The sequence below is a fragment of the Alosa alosa genome, chromosome 24, assembly GCF_017589495.1.
Source record: "Alosa alosa isolate M-15738 ecotype Scorff River chromosome 24, AALO_Geno_1.1, whole genome shotgun sequence".
NCBI classification, from domain to species: domain Eukaryota; kingdom Metazoa; phylum Chordata; class Actinopteri; order Clupeiformes; family Clupeidae; genus Alosa; species Alosa alosa.
The window spans coordinates 11,745,650-11,766,462 of NC_063212.1; the positions used below are offsets into that span (position 1 = coordinate 11,745,650).

The 20,813-nt window shown below is 40.4% G+C and overlaps 2 protein-coding genes across 2 annotated transcripts; one reads left to right on the forward strand and one right to left on the reverse strand.

Annotated features, from left to right (window-relative positions):
* The first annotated feature begins 219 nt into the window (after positions 1-219).
* ggcx (gamma-glutamyl carboxylase) lies at positions 220-9,977 on the forward strand. Its single transcript, XM_048237056.1, has 15 exons — positions 220-425; positions 800-1,015; positions 1,582-1,740; positions 3,135-3,300; positions 3,381-3,459; positions 3,583-3,689; positions 4,645-4,808; positions 5,414-5,718; positions 7,068-7,199; positions 7,370-7,521; positions 7,753-7,922; positions 8,145-8,275; positions 8,417-8,564; positions 8,751-8,955; positions 9,074-9,977. The coding sequence occupies exons 1-15, from the start codon at positions 395-397 to the stop codon at positions 9,231-9,233; spliced, it is 2,325 nt and encodes a 774-aa protein (XP_048093013.1). The 5' UTR covers positions 220-394; the 3' UTR covers positions 9,234-9,977.
* Positions 9,978-10,251: 274 nt separating this feature from the next.
* On the reverse strand, positions 10,252-20,058 carry snx24 (sorting nexin 24). The gene is made up of 7 exons (XM_048237065.1): positions 19,858-20,058; positions 16,967-17,050; positions 14,777-14,881; positions 13,740-13,834; positions 13,188-13,217; positions 12,899-12,963; positions 10,252-11,450 (listed from the first exon to the last, which is right to left on the reverse strand). Exons 1-7 carry the CDS (start codon positions 19,924-19,926, stop codon positions 11,380-11,382), a joined length of 519 nt encoding a protein of 172 aa, XP_048093022.1. The 5' UTR covers positions 19,927-20,058; the 3' UTR covers positions 10,252-11,379.
* Positions 20,059-20,813: the final 755 nt, after the last annotated feature.

Here is a 20,813-nt window from a genome sequence, read left to right on the forward strand (position 1 = left end):
GCGTCCGTCCTGGTGAATGCTTATCTTCTCATTGCAATTCAGTGAATTAATTTCGAGTTTACACCTAGTTTAAAATATTGTATACTGAAAATATTATTCCTATTTTAAAATATTTCAGATAAGACGCATAGTAGGCTATGATGGTTTTGTTGTCGAGGACTTTTATTTTATGATACTCTTTTTTGTTGTCGTTCACTTCTCCACCGTTCTCCACCCACGTCCTCGGTTGTATAAGCAGTCGCCTTGTTATGACACATCCCCAAATGTGGTGTACGTGTTGGAAATCAGATTCCACTCATCCCTAGAGTAAGTTCGCCTGGAACTTTCTGGACGGGACTCTTGGTACCACTGTGGTATCCCTTTCCTGCACCTGGTCCACCTTCGAGTGAGAAGCATGGAGGCAGGGGGATTAGACGTGGCAGCAGGTAGGAGCATAACAAATGCACAACACATTAGCCTACATGTGAAAATGTTTTGTACATAGTAATGGAAGATTTGCGGTTCTTGTGAGCAAAACAGTGATGTAATCATCATCAAAGTAGCATTCTTTGAGCTGAGATATATACAAATCCGTTTCCCACACTCTTGGAGGGGCAACAGAAGAGAGTTCACTAACCTCTCTTGCTGTACCTGGTGAACCTAGAATGAATGAATGCATTGTCTCAGAGTGATCTTTGAATTAGATTACAATACAACGGCGTTATTACGCATAAAGCATTGGTAATACATTGATTTAAAATGAAATGCCATATTCAACTGGATCTAGCCTGGCAGGTTTTGAACTGCATTGTCCTTTCAGGTGCCCCACTCGTAGAGCCATCCTCAAGTCAAGGTGGGAGCGATGAGAGTGCACAGACTGCAGCTAACCAGAGCTCAGCTGATAGCCCAACTGAAAGCAGAATGAAGAGGCTATTTGGCTTTGAGAAAGAGGACCTGTCCTCCTGGCAACGATTTGTGTGTCTCTTGAATCGGCCCACCGACCCAGCCTCCCTCGGAATCTTCCGCTTCTTGTTTGGTAAGTTAGCAGTTAAGAGATTTAGAGAGAACATATTTTCCCACTCCTTGCAACACATCCATGTAATTGCAGGCCAGGCTCTGACAACCTTTTCCTGCAGTTGTGCTTAGACTGCTTTAATGGCAACAGACATGTGCCTGGGGGTGGACTTGGAAGGAATGTTATGGGGGACCCTGGAATGTCTGGTCTTTATCCCTTGTGAAACACACTGATCATGTTGTCGTGTTGTTATCAAAACTTTGGTGATAACTGGTAATTGTTCTTGTTGTGTACCTTTCCAATAGCACTTGTTTGTCAAGTATTTAAAAGTCAAGAAGAATCATTATTTTGCAGGGATATAAGCTTTTGCATTATAAGCTAAATTTGGCCATCTAGTGGTTTGAGAGGAAGTCATTGTATGGCCTGCTTTTTGTACACATAATATCATATAGACATACTGGAATGTCACCAAAAAACCCTACATCTACATAATTTGTTCAGCCAAGTTCATTGGCTAAACAGCTAAACATCTTACTATTCAATCTGTATACCGGCGGTACATCATCTCATGTTTTTATTGTTCCCAGGGATGCTGATGGCTGTTGACATCACGCAGGAGCGAGGCCTGAGTCACCTGGACTACAAGTTCCTGGATGGGGCTCCAGTGTGCCGCTTTCCCCTGTTCAACTTTCTCAAGCCTCTTCCCCTGGACTGGATGTACTTGGTCTACGTGATCATGCTAATAGGTTAGTGATACCCTAGACATACATTTTTTTTACTTACAGCAGCAATTACTTGAGCCAGTGTGGTGGAACAGGGGGAGTGTCACAGACTGACAGTTGGTCGACCCGAGTTTGATTCCCAAACCCTTGCCCAAAGTCTGTGTCACTTTGGATAAAAGTGGCTGCTAAATATTAGTTAACTTCAACTACTCAAGTGTATTGAAGTACACTGGAAGTGTGAATGGACAATGCTCTGCTGCTATGCAAGTGGCATGCCAGTTGTGGTGAAGCTGCCACCATTACTCACGAGCAGGGGTGAAAGTAGTTTTTATTTCTTGGTGGTACTATCATATAGAGTCATAATGCGCGCACAGAGCCCGCGCCGAAAATTTCACTTAGCCTAATTATTTATTATTTATTTACTTGTTTATTTACTGTATTATAGTCTACTTATCAAGCATTCACTAGGACTTCTTATCACTCTAGTATCACCCTTTAACCCACCTGTATCTGTTTTTGATTATGAATAAATTGCAAACACTTAATTTCAACCTTTATTTATTTATTTAGCCTAGTTACTCTGCTCGCTCCCACTTCCAATCGTTTTTTTTATATAGGCTACTGTATATCATGAAACACGTTTCTTTGAGTCATGCCTTTTTATTTGGGAGACTGCAACATACTTCTGTCCGCTAAAACACTTTCATTATTGCTGCATAAGATCTGGTTAAGCCATTACACGCTGTCTGTCTCTTGTCTCTCCAGCAAAACACTGCACACATAAAACCAGAATAGGCTATTTAAACATCAACATATTTTTCTTTAGCCTGTAAGGTTTTTTTTATTTGGGAGACTTTCCAAAAAACGTCCGTCTGCTAAAACACTTTGGATACCAGTGCACGTTATTAATTACTGTACGCAGCTATAGCTTGCTCGTTGTCTGTCCAGCTGCACGGAGGTTTAGACACAATTCAGATTCAGTTCAGAACAATGTATATGAAATATATTTTGGGGAAACGTGGTTGCTTCTGGTAATTTGACGTTAGCAGTTGTGTTGTCATGCTGAAAGTGCTATATTTTTTTCAGACAGTATAGTTTTTCTTTCGTATGGCGTACCCTCTCCAAATATTTTAGTGGTACTCCGTACTGGCCAGTACCGGCTTACTTTCACCCCTGCTCACGAGACAGAACAGGTTCTGCTAGTGGTACCCGTGTAAAGATTCAAAAACAGGTGTCACTGTACCAGATCATCACTGAATGACTCGTCGGGGCAAACTCTAATATAGCTCTAAATAATTATGACTAAATAAATATTCTATTCAGATTCTCCAAGAATTAACCAATTTTCTGTTTTGTTTATTACTGAGGAAATGTGATATATGTTTACAGTATGTTCCTGCATGTATGTGTATGTACAGGAGCGATTGGCATCATGCTTGGATGTTTTTATCGCCTTTCGTGCCTCATGTTCATATCCACCTACTGGTACATCTTCTTCCTGGACAAGACTGCCTGGAACAACCACTCCTACCTCTACGGCCTCATTGGCTTCCAGTTCACTCTCATGGATGCTAACAGATACTGGTGAGAGAAAGAATGAAGGTTGATGCAAATTATTATTTATATCAAACATGTATAGCACATTTTAATTTATATCACTGCAGGTCAATTGATGGACTGTTTAATTCAAAGAAGAGGAATGCTGATGTTCCACTGTGGAACTACACACTCCTTAGAACCCAGGTCTGTCTGGTGTCCAGCTAAATTCTATCTCAAATAGCAAATAATCTAGCTCAATCCATTAGACCTCAGTTGCATTTAATGATATTATATTTATGTTTTTTTTTTTTTTTTTTTTTTTTTCAGATATTCCTAGTATACTTCATTGCTGGAGTTAAGAAGCTTGATGCAGACTGGGTGGAGGGATACTCCATGGGATACCTTGCTCACCACTGGCTCTTTGACCCTTTCAAGTAAGGGAGCCCATTTCATTTCCGCCTCCAAAAATTTGCAAGGAGTGCCGCTAGGGTAAAATACTGGGTGTTCCTCTGGTCCTCTTCAGTTTAGGGATCCAAAAAGTTGAAAAATGTTTTAAAGAAAATCTGAGCCACGCATGAACTTATGAGGGAAATGTGTTGGCATGGTTTAAAAGAATACCCATTTAATTTAATCTGAAGTGGTCGTGTAGAGAATCGGATGAAAAACTAAGTTGATTGAGCACAGAGAGGAAAAGAGAGCGGTCCATGTTGTCTAACAATCCCATAAGAGAAAGAACCAGACCCGAGGGATTGGCGAAAGAAGATCATTGTAGTTATTACCACAAAGCAATTGGAAGGCCAACCAACAAACATGTCTGAACTTGATGGAGTGCAGCTCAAAGAAACAGGACGTTTTAGCTAAATATAACCCGTCTGGTCAGCGCAAGCCGGCTGCACCACACCAACACAAAAATTCCAAGCATACATCAAAATCTACTGGCTGCAAAGATTTTATATGGTACTTTTAGATCTGGGTCTCACTGAAAAGCTTTTGTTTAAATGTGTTAGGGCAATGACACATTTACATGGCATAACAGTAGAATTGAAAAAGCATGGAAGACCAGGAGGAGATTATCAAATTAGAAATAGAGTAGCTGCCCACGCTGATCTCTTAATATATTTATTAATGACCAACGTTTCGGCACACAGCCTTCATCAAGGTTATAACGGTAGAATTGTCATCACTTAATGAGTACTGTCTGTCTGGTCATCCAGTGTGGGTTGTGTAAACCAGAGTATAGAGTATAGAAAGGGAGAACAAGACCGAGTGAGTGATTCACTGTGTGTTTTGGGGTTAAAGTGCAAAACGAAATGCACTCAGAATCCCCCAGTGTAGTGTTGCACCATCCAGTACGACTCCACGTATGTAACTGCTTGTATCTGTTCACAGGTTTATACTCCCGGTCGAACTGGTCAGTCTGCTGGTGATTCACGGAGGTGGCTTGATACTGGACCTTACAGCTGGCTACCTGCTATTTTTTGACTTCACGCGTCCCTATGCATTCTTCTTTGTCTCTTATTTTCACTGCATGAATTCGCAGCTCTTCAGCATTGGTGAGGGAAAAAATATATAGAAATATATATATATATATATATATATATATATATATATATATATATATATATATATATATATATATGTGAAGAGTTCAGATGCAAAACCCTCTAAACACCACCTCTGTAAAAAATTAGATAACAATGGTGAGTTAATACTCTCTACACACAGTACCGGTATACGTAATCAAATAATTTAGCTTCAAAACCTGCTAAATACCATTCTCTTCCTGGTCTGCAATATGAATTTGTAGGCAAAACCTATATATGATATGATGATAAAAAAAAAATGCTCATTTAAAAGACAAGTGGTCAGACAGATTTAGAAGGGATTGCATCTGATCTCTTCACACACACACACACACACACACACACACACACACACACACATATATATATATATATATATATATATATATATATATATATATATATATAAGTGGAACACAAACAGCACAAAACATCATTAATGAAGTACAGCTACATAGCAGAGATACTCTACATGTTGACATAGTAATGTAACCTGCAGACAGATTTTTGGCTGTTAGCCTGTGACACTGATTCACATGATCGATAAGACTGACGTGGACTCTGATTGTTTGAAGGTATGTTTGCCTACACCATGTTGGCCACTAGCCCCCTGTTCTGCTACCCTGACTGGCCGAGGCGTTTCTTCGGCCACTTCCCAGAGTTCCTACAGCCGATACTGCCTATCACATCACCTCTGTCCCAGACCAGTTCCTCGTGCGTCTACCCCAGCCCACCGCCAGCGTCTGCACCCCCACAGGAGGGCGCCAAAGCCCCCTCCAGACCCTCCAGCCCTGGACTAAAGCACAAGCTCTTCACCATCTTCACCATTGTTTATATCATAGAGCAGATCTGCCTGCCCTATTCTCACTTCATCACACAGGTAACAGTATGTCGCAGAACTGAAGAACCAAACCGCTCTCTAAATATCACAGTACACGTCACCAAACTGGGGGTGCATTTGTTACGTGTGTTGAGACTTGCAAGGTTGTAATGTTACCTGCTTGAGCTTGGTCAGTACATTTTCTATTAATTATCAAATACCTGACAATCACCCCGAATTACCAGTCAACAAATTCAACTATCCATAACCTCTTCCTTTACCTTCCTCTACCTAAACCACATCAGAGCCCCTACCATGACTGGATCCTTACTTTGAATGGTAGAAAAATACCGCACACTCTGGCTCCATATGAGAGTGAGGTTTTAATAGACAAAGATGTTTCGGCCCATAAGGCCTTCATCAGATTTTGCCTTACAGGCTGAAAAGTCTTTGTCTATTAAAACCTCTCATATGGAGTCAGAGTGTGCGGTACTTTTCTACCATTCAACTTTCTACCAGTGGTCAGCACCTCACAAAAGAACATTTGGCGTTACATTTACTTTTCTTAGGTCCTTACGTTGACCTTGAACTTTGTCCCTGGGTCTTTCATAGAAGGTTGTGAGCAAAAACATGGACAATCAAATGAAGTGTTTTTCCTCAGTTTGTGTGTTACACTTCGCCAAGCAAAAAGCACATATTTTATTCTCTTCATGGACAGTATTTGCTTAGGCAAAGTAAACATGGCCACCAGCCGAAATGTTTGTGTGAAATGTTCATTTGTATCAGCCTAACAGGCCAACCTGCCAATCTGTTATTATGTTCCTTATGAGAACATTGCGCTAAGGCTGTAGTACTTCTAAATTATCTTCACATGTCACAGAACAGAACAAATTCCCTGTGGTAATCCTCTAGCTGATTCAAACGAATGTGCAAATTATCGCTGGTCTATGTTTATACAAGTATGTTTTTAACCAAGCAAAAATATTACGACTGTTTTGAGGACGCTGGGTACACTTATTCAGTTTAGTGTGCTTGAAACCTTTACAGGCAGCTGGAGATTAATTTCCTCAATCTGTTGAAAAGAATGATTAGTCATCTAGCCCCACCCGTAGCCAGTGTATTGCCAGCATGTGCTGGAGCCTTCAGACTTAAACCTTAGTTTTGCACAACTAAGGGGTATTCCACTCACCTACCAGCAGGCTTCTCCAGACATGTAACTGAAGCATTCCGTTTGCTGGGCGTATGCTGCTACAATTAGCTTCCATTATAATCAATGGAACTGGCTACAGAAGACGTGATAGCAGTGCATACAATTGCAAAAATTAGACCGTCTTATAACGTTTTTTTAAGTCTCTGTTAGCCTGTGCTCGGAGTGAAATTGACACAGATTTCCACCTTTTTATACTCAGGGCTACAACAACTGGACCAATGGACTGTATGGATACTCATGGGACATGATGGTTCATTCACGATCCCACCAGCATGTTAAGATCACTTATCGAGATGGAATCACGGGGGACGTTGGATACCTTAACCCAGGGGTGAGTGTGTGTGCGTGTGTGTGTGTGCATACAAAGACACTCTCTGTCCAATGTTTATGTAGCTACTAAATCTATGCATGTATCTTAAGATCTTTAGAGACTTAGAAGTTGAATGTTAAGTTGAATAAAACGTTAAATGTTTTAAAACGTTTTACTGCACGTTTCTCAAGGTGTTCACTCAGAGCAAGCGCTGGAAGGACCATGGGGACATGCTGAAGCAATACGCCACCTGCCTCTACCATCAACTCCCACACTACAACATCTCTGAACCGGAGATCTACTTTGACATATGGGTGTCCATCAATGAGCGCTTCCAGCAGAGGTATGAACTCTGAAGACAGCTCACTCACTGAAGAATTTTAGGTGTTATTCCTTTGCAATAGCTGACGCTTGTCTGTCAAATTAAGAAAGTGGGATTTTTGTCCAATTACAAGTTGATAAGTAACAACTTACTCATTTATAAAGTCGTTGTTAAGTCATGTTGCTTGATGCTTCTTATCTGACAGCAAGACAAATAAGATTTACTAGTGACCTTTCTCATGTAAATCTGCAGGATTTTTGATCCTCGTGTTGATATAGTGAAAGCTGACTGGTCACCATTTAAGCCAAACCCTTGGCTTATGCCTCTACTGGTGGACCTGTCGCCTTGGAGGAAGAAGTTTCTGGACATCGAAGAAACCCTCGATAATCAGACAGAGATTGTCTTCATTGCTGACTTCCCCGGTAAGTCTCCACTCCCCTGCTTGTGAAGCATTGTGCCTGATAATCTGAGATAATTTTCGAGACTGTGCATATTCTCAAGTTCACAGCAAGTCGTACCAATTTTGGGTTTGTCAATTTCAGCTACATCTAGATCATCCATCAATCAAGTTCAATCGACTCCCTCTATTTCCTGGCAACTGCTTGTTTATTTGTAATGTTGGCGAATGTGGTTTAATTTGACAGGCTTACATCTGGAGAACTATGTCAGTGAGGATCTGGGCAACACCTCGGTGCAGGTGCTGCAGGGCCAGGTGAATGTGGAGATTCTGGATGAAAAGAAGAACTACACTCTGCAGCCGGGCGAACAGATGAAGGTACTGCCGCCCATGCTGCCCTCAAAATGCAAATACGCTATGACCACATGCTGTGGATCTGTGCCATTGTATTTTATGGAAATTAAATGAAAATCAGCATTGTGTGTGTGTGTGTGTGTGTGTGTGTGTGTGTTTGAGCAGCTTCCAGCGGGAGCCTACCATAAGGTTCACACTGTGTCTGAGGGTCCATCCTGCTACATGTACATCTATGTAAACACCACGGAGGCCGCTCTGCAGCAGAACTTCACCAAGCTCTCTGAGCTGCAGGAGCGCATTCGCAATGGGACTGGTGAGTCTGAAATGACCAGTAACCTACTGAAATACCCTCTCAACCACACACACACACCCCAGCCTTATTTCAGTATACACACACACACACACACACACACACATTAACCTCACTGCAGCATGCATGCATACACACTCACACAGTGCTATGGTAACACTCGGCTGCTCGCTACCTTCCATCACGCAGAGACAGAGCCTCTGCCGCCGGAGCTTGAGCCCCTCACGATTGACAACGAGGACGGCCTCGCAGAGGTCAACGCCACTGACCCCATCGTCCAGTTGTTCCTGAAACGACAGCGCCGGATGAAGGAAGTAAGAAAGCGACGCGAGGCCAACGTCATAGAGAGGCTGAATCGGTTCGCCGTGAAAAAATTCTACATGCTGCGACGTGGGTGAGTGTGGGGGGACTTAAATCTGTTCAGGCTTAAGAATGTATATTTGCAGATAAACTAACAGCAATGTGTACCTTAATTCCTCTCGGTTGACTCTGGTTCTGGTGTGCATTGTCAGGTTCCTGATGACAGCGATTGCCTTGCGCAACCTGGCCTTTGGGCTCCCTCCGTTGGACCAGCTACAGAGAGAGGTAGCATACGCCAACATGAAAGAGCCAGAGGCCCAGGCCAGTCATGAGGAGAACTTAAAGGCCGAGGTGGGTCACGACGAACTCTAAGCCCCGAGGTCCAAACAGAACTTTGTTTGAGCAGATCAGTGTTACTGACTTTGGCTGTTACGGACTGGTCGTAGGATTGAGGCATTTGGAACATTCCGAAAGGTTTGATGGGAGATTTTTTGTTTTTCCAAGAAGCTTGTTTGTAATGATTTTTTTATGGGTGACTTGTAATAATGTGATGCATAAAGATTTTTTGTTTGAGATGGAACGCGTTACAGAAAGCTGAAGTTTTAGATGTTTTTTCCCTAAATGATATGCTGTGCATCCATAAAAGAACATGAGCTGGACAGTATGGTCAGTCATCATGAGGCCTTTTACCTGCCTTTAATCATGGAAGATATGAAAAGAGGAAGACCCTCAGTCTGTGTCTGGGTGCGGTAAGAAACTGTAAAACATGTAAACATTTATGGGTCTGACCATATCACAACAGATACTGTTTAGATTTGGATAACATGCAAGTAATCTAGAGCGGTCCCATGTGTAGTCCTGTAAACTTAAGCATTCCAGAAGGTCATTGAACTGTTAAAGTTACGATCAAGCAGAATATGAACTGGTTCAGCGTCAGACTTGCACTATTCGAGTAGTCTTTGCCTGGAAAGGATTGTCAACAGACACTGTTGATTTTTATGGACCCATCTTTGTCTTTTCATTGAAAGTCTAGACAGTGGACAATGCATTAATGTGACATTTTAACAAAGATGGGGATGATTTATTGCTAAGATTAAAGCAAAGGAACAAACATTACTTGCACTCTGTCATAATAATTTGTATTTCTACTGTCACTACCAAGCACTAATATTTCCTTAGCAACATTCCTGTGTGGATCAGAAAATAAGCCTCTTCATATTTTCATCATCTCTAGTGTTTAGGTATTTTTGCAGGCTTTACTTTACCCCCAGGTATTCTGACTACTCACACCACACATTTGCCACTAAAACGAATTTGAAAAAAATTGGTTGTGAATTGGTTAAAGGCTTGCAAATCATCCAGGTACACAATGAGGGGGAAGCACCATCAATAAGTATGTGAATAGATTTTATTGCTGTGAAATTATCATGGTATTCACTATACAGCACATGTGATCGTTCACTGTGACAAGGTTAAAGTGCTTCAGTCAGACTCAACTGGGTGAGCAGCACCAATCACCAAGACTTCTAGATGGCTAGACACACACACACACACACACACACACAAGTACAAAGTCATGATTTAGGGCCTTTTTGTTAAAACAACAAACAAACAAAACAAAACAAAACAAACCGAAAATAGAATTTGTAGTGAACTGGCTCAGAGTGGAGTGCAAATCTACCATTCCATCTAAATGTAGGTGTCAGTGCTGAATGCAGCTGTACATAGAGAATATAAAAAAGTCTTTGTCACTGTTCATCTGTCATTTCATTTAAACAATGCATCAGAGTTTACCATGACAAAGTTTAGTTCCTTTAACACCCTTGAAATTAAGGGAGTTTGTGATCACGATGTGCACAGAAGTCAACTGTAGGAAAATGAACTATATGAACCAATGAATGCAGTGTCAACTCCTGTCCTTCAGTAACTGAATCGGCATCACACTGTCTTCACCAAGCAGTGAGATTACCCAATCACACAGCTTTCACACCTATTAGTGTATTTAGGTTCCATTAATGGGTGAAGAATTCCCTCATTCCTTCAGTACACACGTACAGTACATTTAGACTTCTTGTATGGTCAGGTATCCCTTTGTCATCCAAGGCATATCGTACCCCATTTCTGAGGGGCATGCAGTACTTCATATAAATAGATCATAACTAAAGTGAGAATTTAGTAAACATGAAAAGAAACACTTATTGATACACTTCACAGCCTACATGAAACACTTTTTAAGCATTCAAATTTCAGCACTTACACTGTTTCTGCCCATGTCACAATTGGTTTCAAGGTACTGTGTAGGCTGTGAAATATATATAATTACATACATACATACATACATACATACATAGTACTAACTTAAGGTCAGTCGATTTGTGAAGGCCAGTTTAGGAGAGGACAGCCGTTCCAATCTGTATCCATACGTCTCTCTAACATGTTAGTGAGATCTTAAGTAGAGGTCAGCATTAGTGTGTACTTTCTCCTCACAGAGGGCCTCTGGAGTCCTTCCGTCTCCATTCTACCTCGGCTGGAGGTCAGGGTAGAACATTCCATGGATCACTCCTTCAGTGACCACATTAGGAAATGTGTCTGTGAAAGGACAAGACATGGAAAGGGATTAATGTAAAGTTTTTACGGAAGCATTTCATTTTGACGAACAGTTCAAAGACAATTGCAGATAAAATGTAAAACATGGGGGGCACTGTGGCACAACTGGTTAGAGCGCCCATTATAGACCTCTGAAGTTCGCCTACAAAAAAGAACCAAACCTGCCATCTTTGCCCATATATAGAGATCTGGGTGTTAATTGAAGCTAACTACCTATGGCAAGTTGCATTGCAAGTTAGCTCTGGGGTAGCAAAAATCTAAGTTTGCCGTCCTAACCTACCGAAGATCACAATACCCACTCGAAGGCAGAGGACAAAAGTGTGTTGAGCAAAATGTCTGCATTTCAGACTTCTTCGTCCCCACGGGTGTTTAACAGGTGCGATAATTAAAAATCCCCATGTTATTTTCCCATAAGAAAAATCACAAGATACCAGATCTCAAAGATGTCTATACAATATTCAGGTTTGAGTCCGACCCGGGTCATTTCCTGTTCCCACCCCCCTCTCTTTCCCACTCGCTTCCTGTCGCCCTCTCTACTGTCCTGTCTAAAGGCATAAAAAGGCCCCCATAAAATCCAAAACACACCAGTTACCGGTACTGTTAAAGCTTTACTAGGTTAGCGCTGGAAGCATTTAGAGCTACGAGTCATTTGAAATGACCAACATTGATAAAATGTAATCCCAGGGGTAAAGTTCACGCCCATGTGTTTGTTCTACAAAAGTTGACTCATTTGTTTGGATACTTTTTTTTGTGTGTGTGTGTGTTTTGAAATGAAAATGCTCAGAAGCCTTCCAGCAATCACTGAGTAACTGTGGGCAGTTCTGGGAAAAATGATGAGCAGTTAGTGCCAACTGTCTCTCTGATAAACAGAATTGCACAGCCCATCTTATCACACTGTGCATGTCCCACACTTTCAACATCAGGCGGCTTCATAAAGATAAGATAAGTTCCCGGAGCGAAAAATATTTTAACATCTCTATACATTTTTTAGAAACCATGCAATCAGAATCTCTTAATAAACAGAAAACTTCACAACAGCTACTGTATGTCACTGCTGGCCAGAAATAACAGCACATGTGGTTATCAGTGATGAGTCTGATCTATTCTTTCCCCTTCATAGGGTGTGGCATGTGGAGTGTCACAAACAACGTAGCAGCCAATCAGAGAGATGTTTTAGAGCTTGCATGCCTTTCTCAAAAGAGCTCCTCCCCTTTTTATGCACCTCCTTGAATTACTTGCCACTCTTACATACAGTTACTCTTACTTAAATACAGTTTTGCACACAGAACACCTCAGGGAATGTGAAATAGCTACATAAAACATTGAATATCTATGCCGTTTCTTTCCTCCATTGGCAGAGATGAATATAAAACACTTAATAAATGCCCTTCGCCTCCTCCATGCACATAAATGGGTGTTGGGCGCGTTACCGTGGTTATCTGGGAGCACATAAGGGTCCCTCAGGAAGAGAAGGGCGGGCTGATGAGTCAGCTTGCTGGGGGAGAGAGAGGAAAAGCCGTCAGCAGGTTTCTGTTCAGTCGCAAGCAGTATGACACAGCTGACTTTCAACAGACTAACTTAGTGCCACCACACTGGTCTTATGTCTGGAAAAACACTGTTGCGTTACTAGATCATGTGAACAACACTGCATTTATAGGTTAGTAGTAGAAGGGTGGTGGTGGTGGTGGGGGTGGGGGTGGGGGGTAAAGCGTTGCTTACCTTGACTCCTCTAAATCTGTGTCAAAAGACCTACAGGGAAAGACATTAAACAGCCTTATAATTTCCGCAAAGTCTTAAAGTCTAGAATTTAATCATGTGAAATTTAGGCCTTAAAAGTTTACAGTATAGACTAGTTTTCGGTGTTGTAGTTCTTTGTCTCAATAATACATATAGATCATGATGTTGAAAAAAACTACAAACTGGGTCAGTTTGTATCAGTTATCAGTTCCAAACTTTGCAGCCTTTATTTACTACTTTGTTAGTAATTATCAGACTCTTCCTCTTTCCTTAATTTTACTTCATATTTTTTGCAGGTAAGGATGTGAATCTTGTATTAAATTCATTCATAAGTCTGAAAAATGATTTTTAAAGACCTTAAAACATTTTAAATTGAACCTGTTAAAACATGCAGAAACCACGTATAACAAATACAAATGTTTACAGGTCAACAGATAGAGAAAAATTTAGTTCAAAACAGGCCTAAAGGCCAGCACATTGAGTTCTTAGTCTGACCTCCTTTTTGTTTCAAGAACACCAATTTAACAACCTTACCCACAACTCTCAGTTTTTGGCAGTGATGGAAAATGGCGGATGTTGAGGAAATCCAGGAATATCTTGGGGAGAACCTCATTTTCCGTGATTATAGTCTACGAGAGAATGACAAAAACAGCAGGTTTCAGTAGGAAGGAAAACATATCTAGGGTGGAGAGTCTCACTGCTTCATTTTTGTCATTGCTTCTATATGTAAACAACAGACACATCACTTCCAACTAAATCTTTCTGGCCAAAACAAAACAAGGTAATAAAAGAGCAATGAGCTCTGGTCACACTAAATTGCACTACACACAGTAAAAGGCTGATGTCCTTGAAATTGAGATTCACGTTTGAAACAGATTTATTTGTGGGTCAAGAAATAAGAAATAAAATGCTGTGGTCAGAGATGGAGAAGTCCAGCTTCAGAAAGTAAAAATCCTACCACATATCTGTGCCATCCATTCACTTAAACCAGCTGATTCTAATTAGCACAACTCTTCAGCCAGGTAGAGCAGCTAATTGGTGAGAAGTGCACAGGTAGATCCAATGGACTCTATGCAGGACTCAATTTTGGATTTGCTTCCTACTGGGCAATCAATTTCTTGTTTACACTGTACAGTAAGCTATGACAGAAAATGACATATTACTAGCCTGTCAGTTTTAATATAGTAGGCTAATTCTAATTGAACAACATGGCTAAAGTTATCTAAACAGTTCAGTAACATCAGTTGCTTGTGGTTAAGAACATTTTAAACCCTTTTCCTGTTTGCTGGAGGGAATAGCACACAACATTTTCACAAAGTCGGTCTACATTACCATGAGACGAGGTCCTGAAGACAATGACTATAGAAAAAAAGCCATATTTGCCATTGTTTTTGGAAGTTGATATGCCAGTACAAGCGAATCTAAAATGAAGTCGTGCATAGAGCCTATACATGGTTGGACTTTTATTTTCTGAAGCTGGACTTTTCCCACCTCTGACTGTGGTAACATAAATATCCAGGAAGTAATGAAGAGTGGGGGATTGTGGGACTGCGTCAGTGAGGAGAGTCTACCTGGAGGTAGAGCTCCAGCCCATGTCTCCTCTGCTCCAGGACTTTGGGGATCCAGTTTCTCACATGTTTGGAGGGAATCTCCGGAACTTTGGTTATTTTCTTCAGCTGAAAGGAGAGCATTCAGCGAATGTTTTAAGACACTCTTTATCAAAGATTTTAGAAGGCTCCGCTCTAAGATCTTTACTCTTTATATCTAATCTCTCACCTCCTCTCATTTTACTTCACTTCATTCCAAAGTATCCCATTCCCAAACGCACACTGAGGAAAATGTAACTAATAACTACAGTATCATAATATATTATGGTTAGGGAATCGGACTTGTGACCGAAGGGTGGCTGGTTCGATCCCTGACTGGTAGGAAAAATGTGGGTGGGGGGAGTGACTGAACAGCACTCTCTCTCATCCATATCCATGGATGAGGTGCCCTTGAGCAAAGCACCTAACCCCCAATTGCTCCCTGGGCACCGGATCAAGGGCTGCCCACTGCTCCGGGTGTGTATGTGTGCTCCTAGTGTGCTCACTGCTCTGAGGGTGTGTGTCAAGTCAAGTCAAGTTTATTTATATAGCACATTTCATACACAGAGGTCATTCAATGTGCTTTACATAAACAAAACCAAACGATAACAAATAAAAGCATAGAAGGGCAATATAGTCAAAGAATAGTTAAAAGGTAAAGATCATAATAAAAAGAAAACATAAAACACAAGGTAAAATCATTTAAAAAAATAAAGAATAATTAGTAAGCAAAAAACAAAGGCAAAAGTAGTAAAAAAAAGTATTAAAAGACAAAGTAGAATAATTATCGAGGCAGATTCAGAATTTGTAACTTCGGCACAGTTAGCAGAAAGCGTCTGAGAACAGTTTGGTCTTAAGTCTAGATTTAAAACTGGCTACAGTTGGGGCCTTTTTAATGTCATCCGAAAGTTGGTTCCACAGCTGAGCATAGCAGTTAAAAAAACTTCACCATGTTTAGTTCTAACTGTAGGTTTTACTAGCAGGTTTTCACCTGGGACCTGAGAGGGCGAGAAGGTGTGCACTGCTGAAGCATGTCTGACAAGTATTTAGGTCCTGCTCCATTTACTGATTTATAAACAAGCAATAGTGCTTTAAAGTCAATTCTGTGACTTACTGGAAGCCAGTGCAAGGACTTAAGAATTGGAGTAATGTGGTCAGTTCTTTTAGTTTTGTTAGAGTCCTAGCTGCTGCATTTTGCATCACCTGAAGCTGTTTAATAGTCTTTTTAGGAAGGCCTGTGAACAGTCCATTGCAGTAATCAACCCTGCTGGAGATAAATGCGAATGAGTTTTTCTAAGTCATGTTTTGACATCAGCCCTCTGAGTTTGACAATATTTTTGAGGTGGTAAAAGCTGATTTAGTTATGGCTTTCATGTGGCTGTTGAAATTTAGATCACTGTCAATTAATACACCAAGGTTTTAACAGTATCCTTTGCCTTCAACCCTTTTGTGTCAAGGGAGAGTGGCAACCCTAAGTCTTTCCTCATTTTTACCAAATATAATTACTTCAGTTTTTCTTTGTTCAGCTGAAGAAAATTTTTGAGACATCCAGGTGTTGATTTGTTCTATACACTGACACATAGATTCAAAGAGGACCATAGTTGTTTGGTGATAGAGCTAAATAAATTTGTGTGTCATCTGCATAGCTATGATATGAAATCAAATTATTTTGAATGATTTGTCCAAGTGGGAACATATAGAGGTTGAATAATAGTGGCCCCAAGATCGACCCTGGGGAACACCACAGGTCAAGGGCGTTGGTGTTGAGGTACAGTTTCGATGGCAACAAAAAGCTCCTTTCTTGTAGATATGATTTTAGCCAGCTGATAACTATGCCTGTAAATCCAACCCAGTGTTCTAGTCTGTGTAGTAAAATATTGTGATCAACAGTGTCAAATGCTGCGTGTTTGAATGGGTGTACACTGTGTATGTGGGTGTGTTGTATACTATCGCCGGATGGGTAAAATGCAGAGCACAAGTTCCTTGTATATGCAAGTATACTTGGCTAATAAACCTGATTTATATTTACATTATATTATTATATATTATTATTATTATTATTATTATATGTAACACACAGCCCACTCATCTTCCTGATATGGGTTGCTTTACCATTGCACTCCTTTTGCTCATCCTGAAGTGTTAGCAAAAAAGGAACTGAATCTCTGTAGTTACCGCTTTATGCAGGGTGTGGAATTCGCTGTAGCGTTTCTCAATAGTGTGCTGGCGGCCACACATCAACACCTCGATCTTGAAGACCTTGAAAAGAGAAGGCAAAAAATAATTTCAGGGTGATAAGAGCATTATCATTTACATTAAAAAATGTTTAACAAATGCAAGTTACTGGATCTGTTTAACCAAGACATTTTGCAATTTAGCATTTTACAATTATATATGTGATGGAATCTGGGATAGCCCATCACATGATGAAATTTCACCAACTTAAGATTTTGATACCATCCTAGCAACATTATTTTTGCAAGGATGGTATCCAGGATGTTGCTAGGATAGAATCTTAAATTGGTGAAATGTAGGAGACAGGGTTGAGAGCAGCAATCAAGGATTTTTGACCATGTGATGGGTTTCCCCAGATCCCATCACATACAGCATGTGCAGTCTCCAATTCTAATCCAATACTTTGTTAGTATAGTTTTGGTCCTTTATTATATAGGACAGTGAAGACACTGATATGAAGCAAGTGGGAGAAAGACGGGTGGGTTCGGGAAATGACTCGGGTCCAACTCGAACCCAGGTCCCCGTGGGTCATCACAATTACTTCTCAAGTTTGTATGTTCCATTACATTATTGTCCGTTCTGTGTGTGTCTTCAAACAGTGGTATTTGAACAGCCCCCTTGGCACTGTAAATAAGAAAACAAGTGTTCCTGACCATGCCATATGTAACGGTAGCCAGCTGGTACGTAGCTGTGCACATGTACGTTAGGTAAACCTCCTTCCTGACGCCTTAAGAGACATGCTAGTAAGTGATGATAGCTAGCACCCTGGGGGTTTAGCTCACTTGGTAGCGTGCTCAACTCCCTATCCGAGGTCCTGTAAGTTGCAGATTTGAGTCTGGGTGAGGGTGAGTGCAGGGCTGAGCAGTGCTGTCAACCCAACGCAGGTTACACATACACTGTTCTAGCAACATGTTGCTTCAGGTTCAATTGGTGCGATTTGGCTGGCTTTTGAGTAACAACCTTTTGTCAGAATCATGGACTGTACCTTTAAATCAACAAACAAATAAATAAATGCTGAAATTTACAGAAGAAATGCGTCTTTACAATGTACAGCACTTTCAACCAAAGCCAAAGCCTTCCAACATTCTGTTTTTCGGAACACATGTGAATAAGCATCAAGAAGGACAAGAGAAGTTACAACTTCCTTTTCTGGTCATCAAGAAGCCTGTCATTGTACATTCACAGACTTAGAATGATTTCTGAAAGGAAAGGTCGAAAACAAAAAATTATATTTAGGTCTCTACTTGAGTCAGCCTCACAGTCCAAAACCAACTATAACTTTAGCTGACATGCTTGAACTTTAATCATCTTATCCTTTAAAACAGAGAAGTTCAGAGCTGGTCAGATGGCTACACTGTGAACCTGCACATTGTGAGTCTTTTCCCTCATCTTGCTATGAACACAGACTATTCTATATTTTTGTTTAATCACTCATTTTGGTGAGCAAATTCTTCCCTCTACATTTACTAAATATGCTTATATTAATGCCAGTTGTATTCAGATAACTTTTATAGAGACTATGTCCTTATGATCACAATAAATTCAACAACATACAGGCATTTCTACAGTTTCTTCAGGACCAAATCAAGAAAACCCTTCGATATTTATGGCTATTAAGCAAATACATTGGACAATCTGGACAATGCAGGTCATGGAAAATATGCTTACACTGGGAAACACTTGGATAGTACACCCACAGAGGTATAAAAGATCATCTGTAAAGATTCAAATTCAGTACCTAAAATTGATGTTGACCAATTACTAAACATTAACATTATTAAATCCATTATTAACCTTAACCATAAATTATGGTTGGCAGAGTGTTAACAGATTGTTTGTTGATGATCTGAACATGTAGATAGTCTGTGGGCGGACTATCCAAGTAGCCTACAATGTGACCCAAATATTTTGCAAGAGCAAAGTAGGCCTACACTTCAAGGTAATGAACTTTGAAGGTTCAACATACCTATTGGTTAGTGGTCAGTGTATGAAACCAGTTGTTCAGTAGCCTAGGCCATACTAATGCTTTGATCGGTTTCCCTTCTCAGCACCTGCATTAATCCCACATTAACTGAACATAACTGATTGATCCAGAACTAATAACTTGAACCAGGGCTGGGGTGCAACAACAGCCACTAGGCTACCTAAAATTACAGAGACAAGGGCAGTTGACACTCTGACAGTAGTGTTTAAGGCAGAAAACACAATGATACAATTGTATCCAAGAGGGAACTGAATCAGTGATAAAGACAAAGATTCAGAGAATAGCCTACCATTCACTACAAAGGCAAACATTCCATCACTGTGCGTGCCTGGTTCCACCGCCGCCTAGCATTCGCTACAATAAACGATTTTCACGACATAACCTAGTGGTTTGTTATTTATTAAAGCAATAACGGAATGGCATTATGCCATTTTTTATATGCCGTGGTAACGATATCATTTGCCCACCCACCATTTATCATGGACACCACTAAACGATGGGCTGTGAAGGTAGTCAACATTACACGGAATCATGAACGCTGATCAGCTGATTTCGGGCATATTTTTGCACGAGAGATCACCTGTTGTGATATTAAAAACCAACAGCTCGTCGCTGCAATATTGACCCCAAAATAGCCTATCCTATATACGGAGGATCCCCATACCAGCTCGTCAATGCCACAAACATATCAGGATATTCAGAGATGAAGCCGTTTGTTATATCCTAACGCGTATAATTTTGTTCTCTGCAAATAGACATTTTCTAAATTTGTGGGATTATAGCCTTTTATGATTCTGTATCGTTAGTATTTAACCGAGCAATTCATTCAAAGGTCGTATGTTCTTACCGTATATCCTCTTTCCACGGAATTGTCCTCCAATCGAAAAGAAGGAATAGAGACCATTAAGGGATGCATCTTGAAAAGCAAAGTTCACGTTGGTAAGCTATTACATAACATTCTTAATTTAGTGGACTTTCATGAAGCGTCGGTAGCCTACACCGCTCACTCAGGGAGCGGTGGAGGTGGGTGAGATTTGCATTCTTTCTTACGTCACTTCACTAACAGGAAAACGACTGTGTGCCCTTTTCAAAATAAAGGTTCACATTGGCCGCACATTTAATGCAAAATTAAAAGTCATTAAAATCAATATGCTACATATTAAATAGTCAAATACACAGTGCGACAATAATTTGGAAACCCAAATTACTGTATGTCTAAAGTGACCCACCATAGCCACAAAAAGGTAGGCCTAATCACAATTTGCCTACATTGGCATTTTCTTTAATAAACCGTTTTCCCAACTGCACGTTTGAGTTGGTTTATTTCATATCCCAAAATGTTAAAATAGCAAGTAGGCCTATGCCTTTAAACATTGGGGTTTATAAAGACACAGGACAGGACTAATGGGCAGTAGCACATGTGTGCCCATTTCCACATAATGTAATATAAGCTGTAATATGAGCCTATATGAGTCTTGGGTAACAAAACACTGCATATACTACTTGATATGCTTCCATATTCATTTGATTTAGACTGTTCTATTGCTGTTATGAATTCTCTTTAAGTTAGGCCTACTCATCTTTGCTCAAATTTGACTAATCTATGTGTGGCCTACAAGACAGCAGGGGTCAGCGCTACATCTATTAGCCTATGGGGTTTAACTTGTACATTATTTTAGACATTGGTCAAAGTTAAAAAACAAAACAAAACAAAAAAAAAACTGCCATGTACGTCATATATTTGATGATGCACATGCAAGTAAAACATTTAAATGATTTATTCAAGTATATTTCAGAAATACA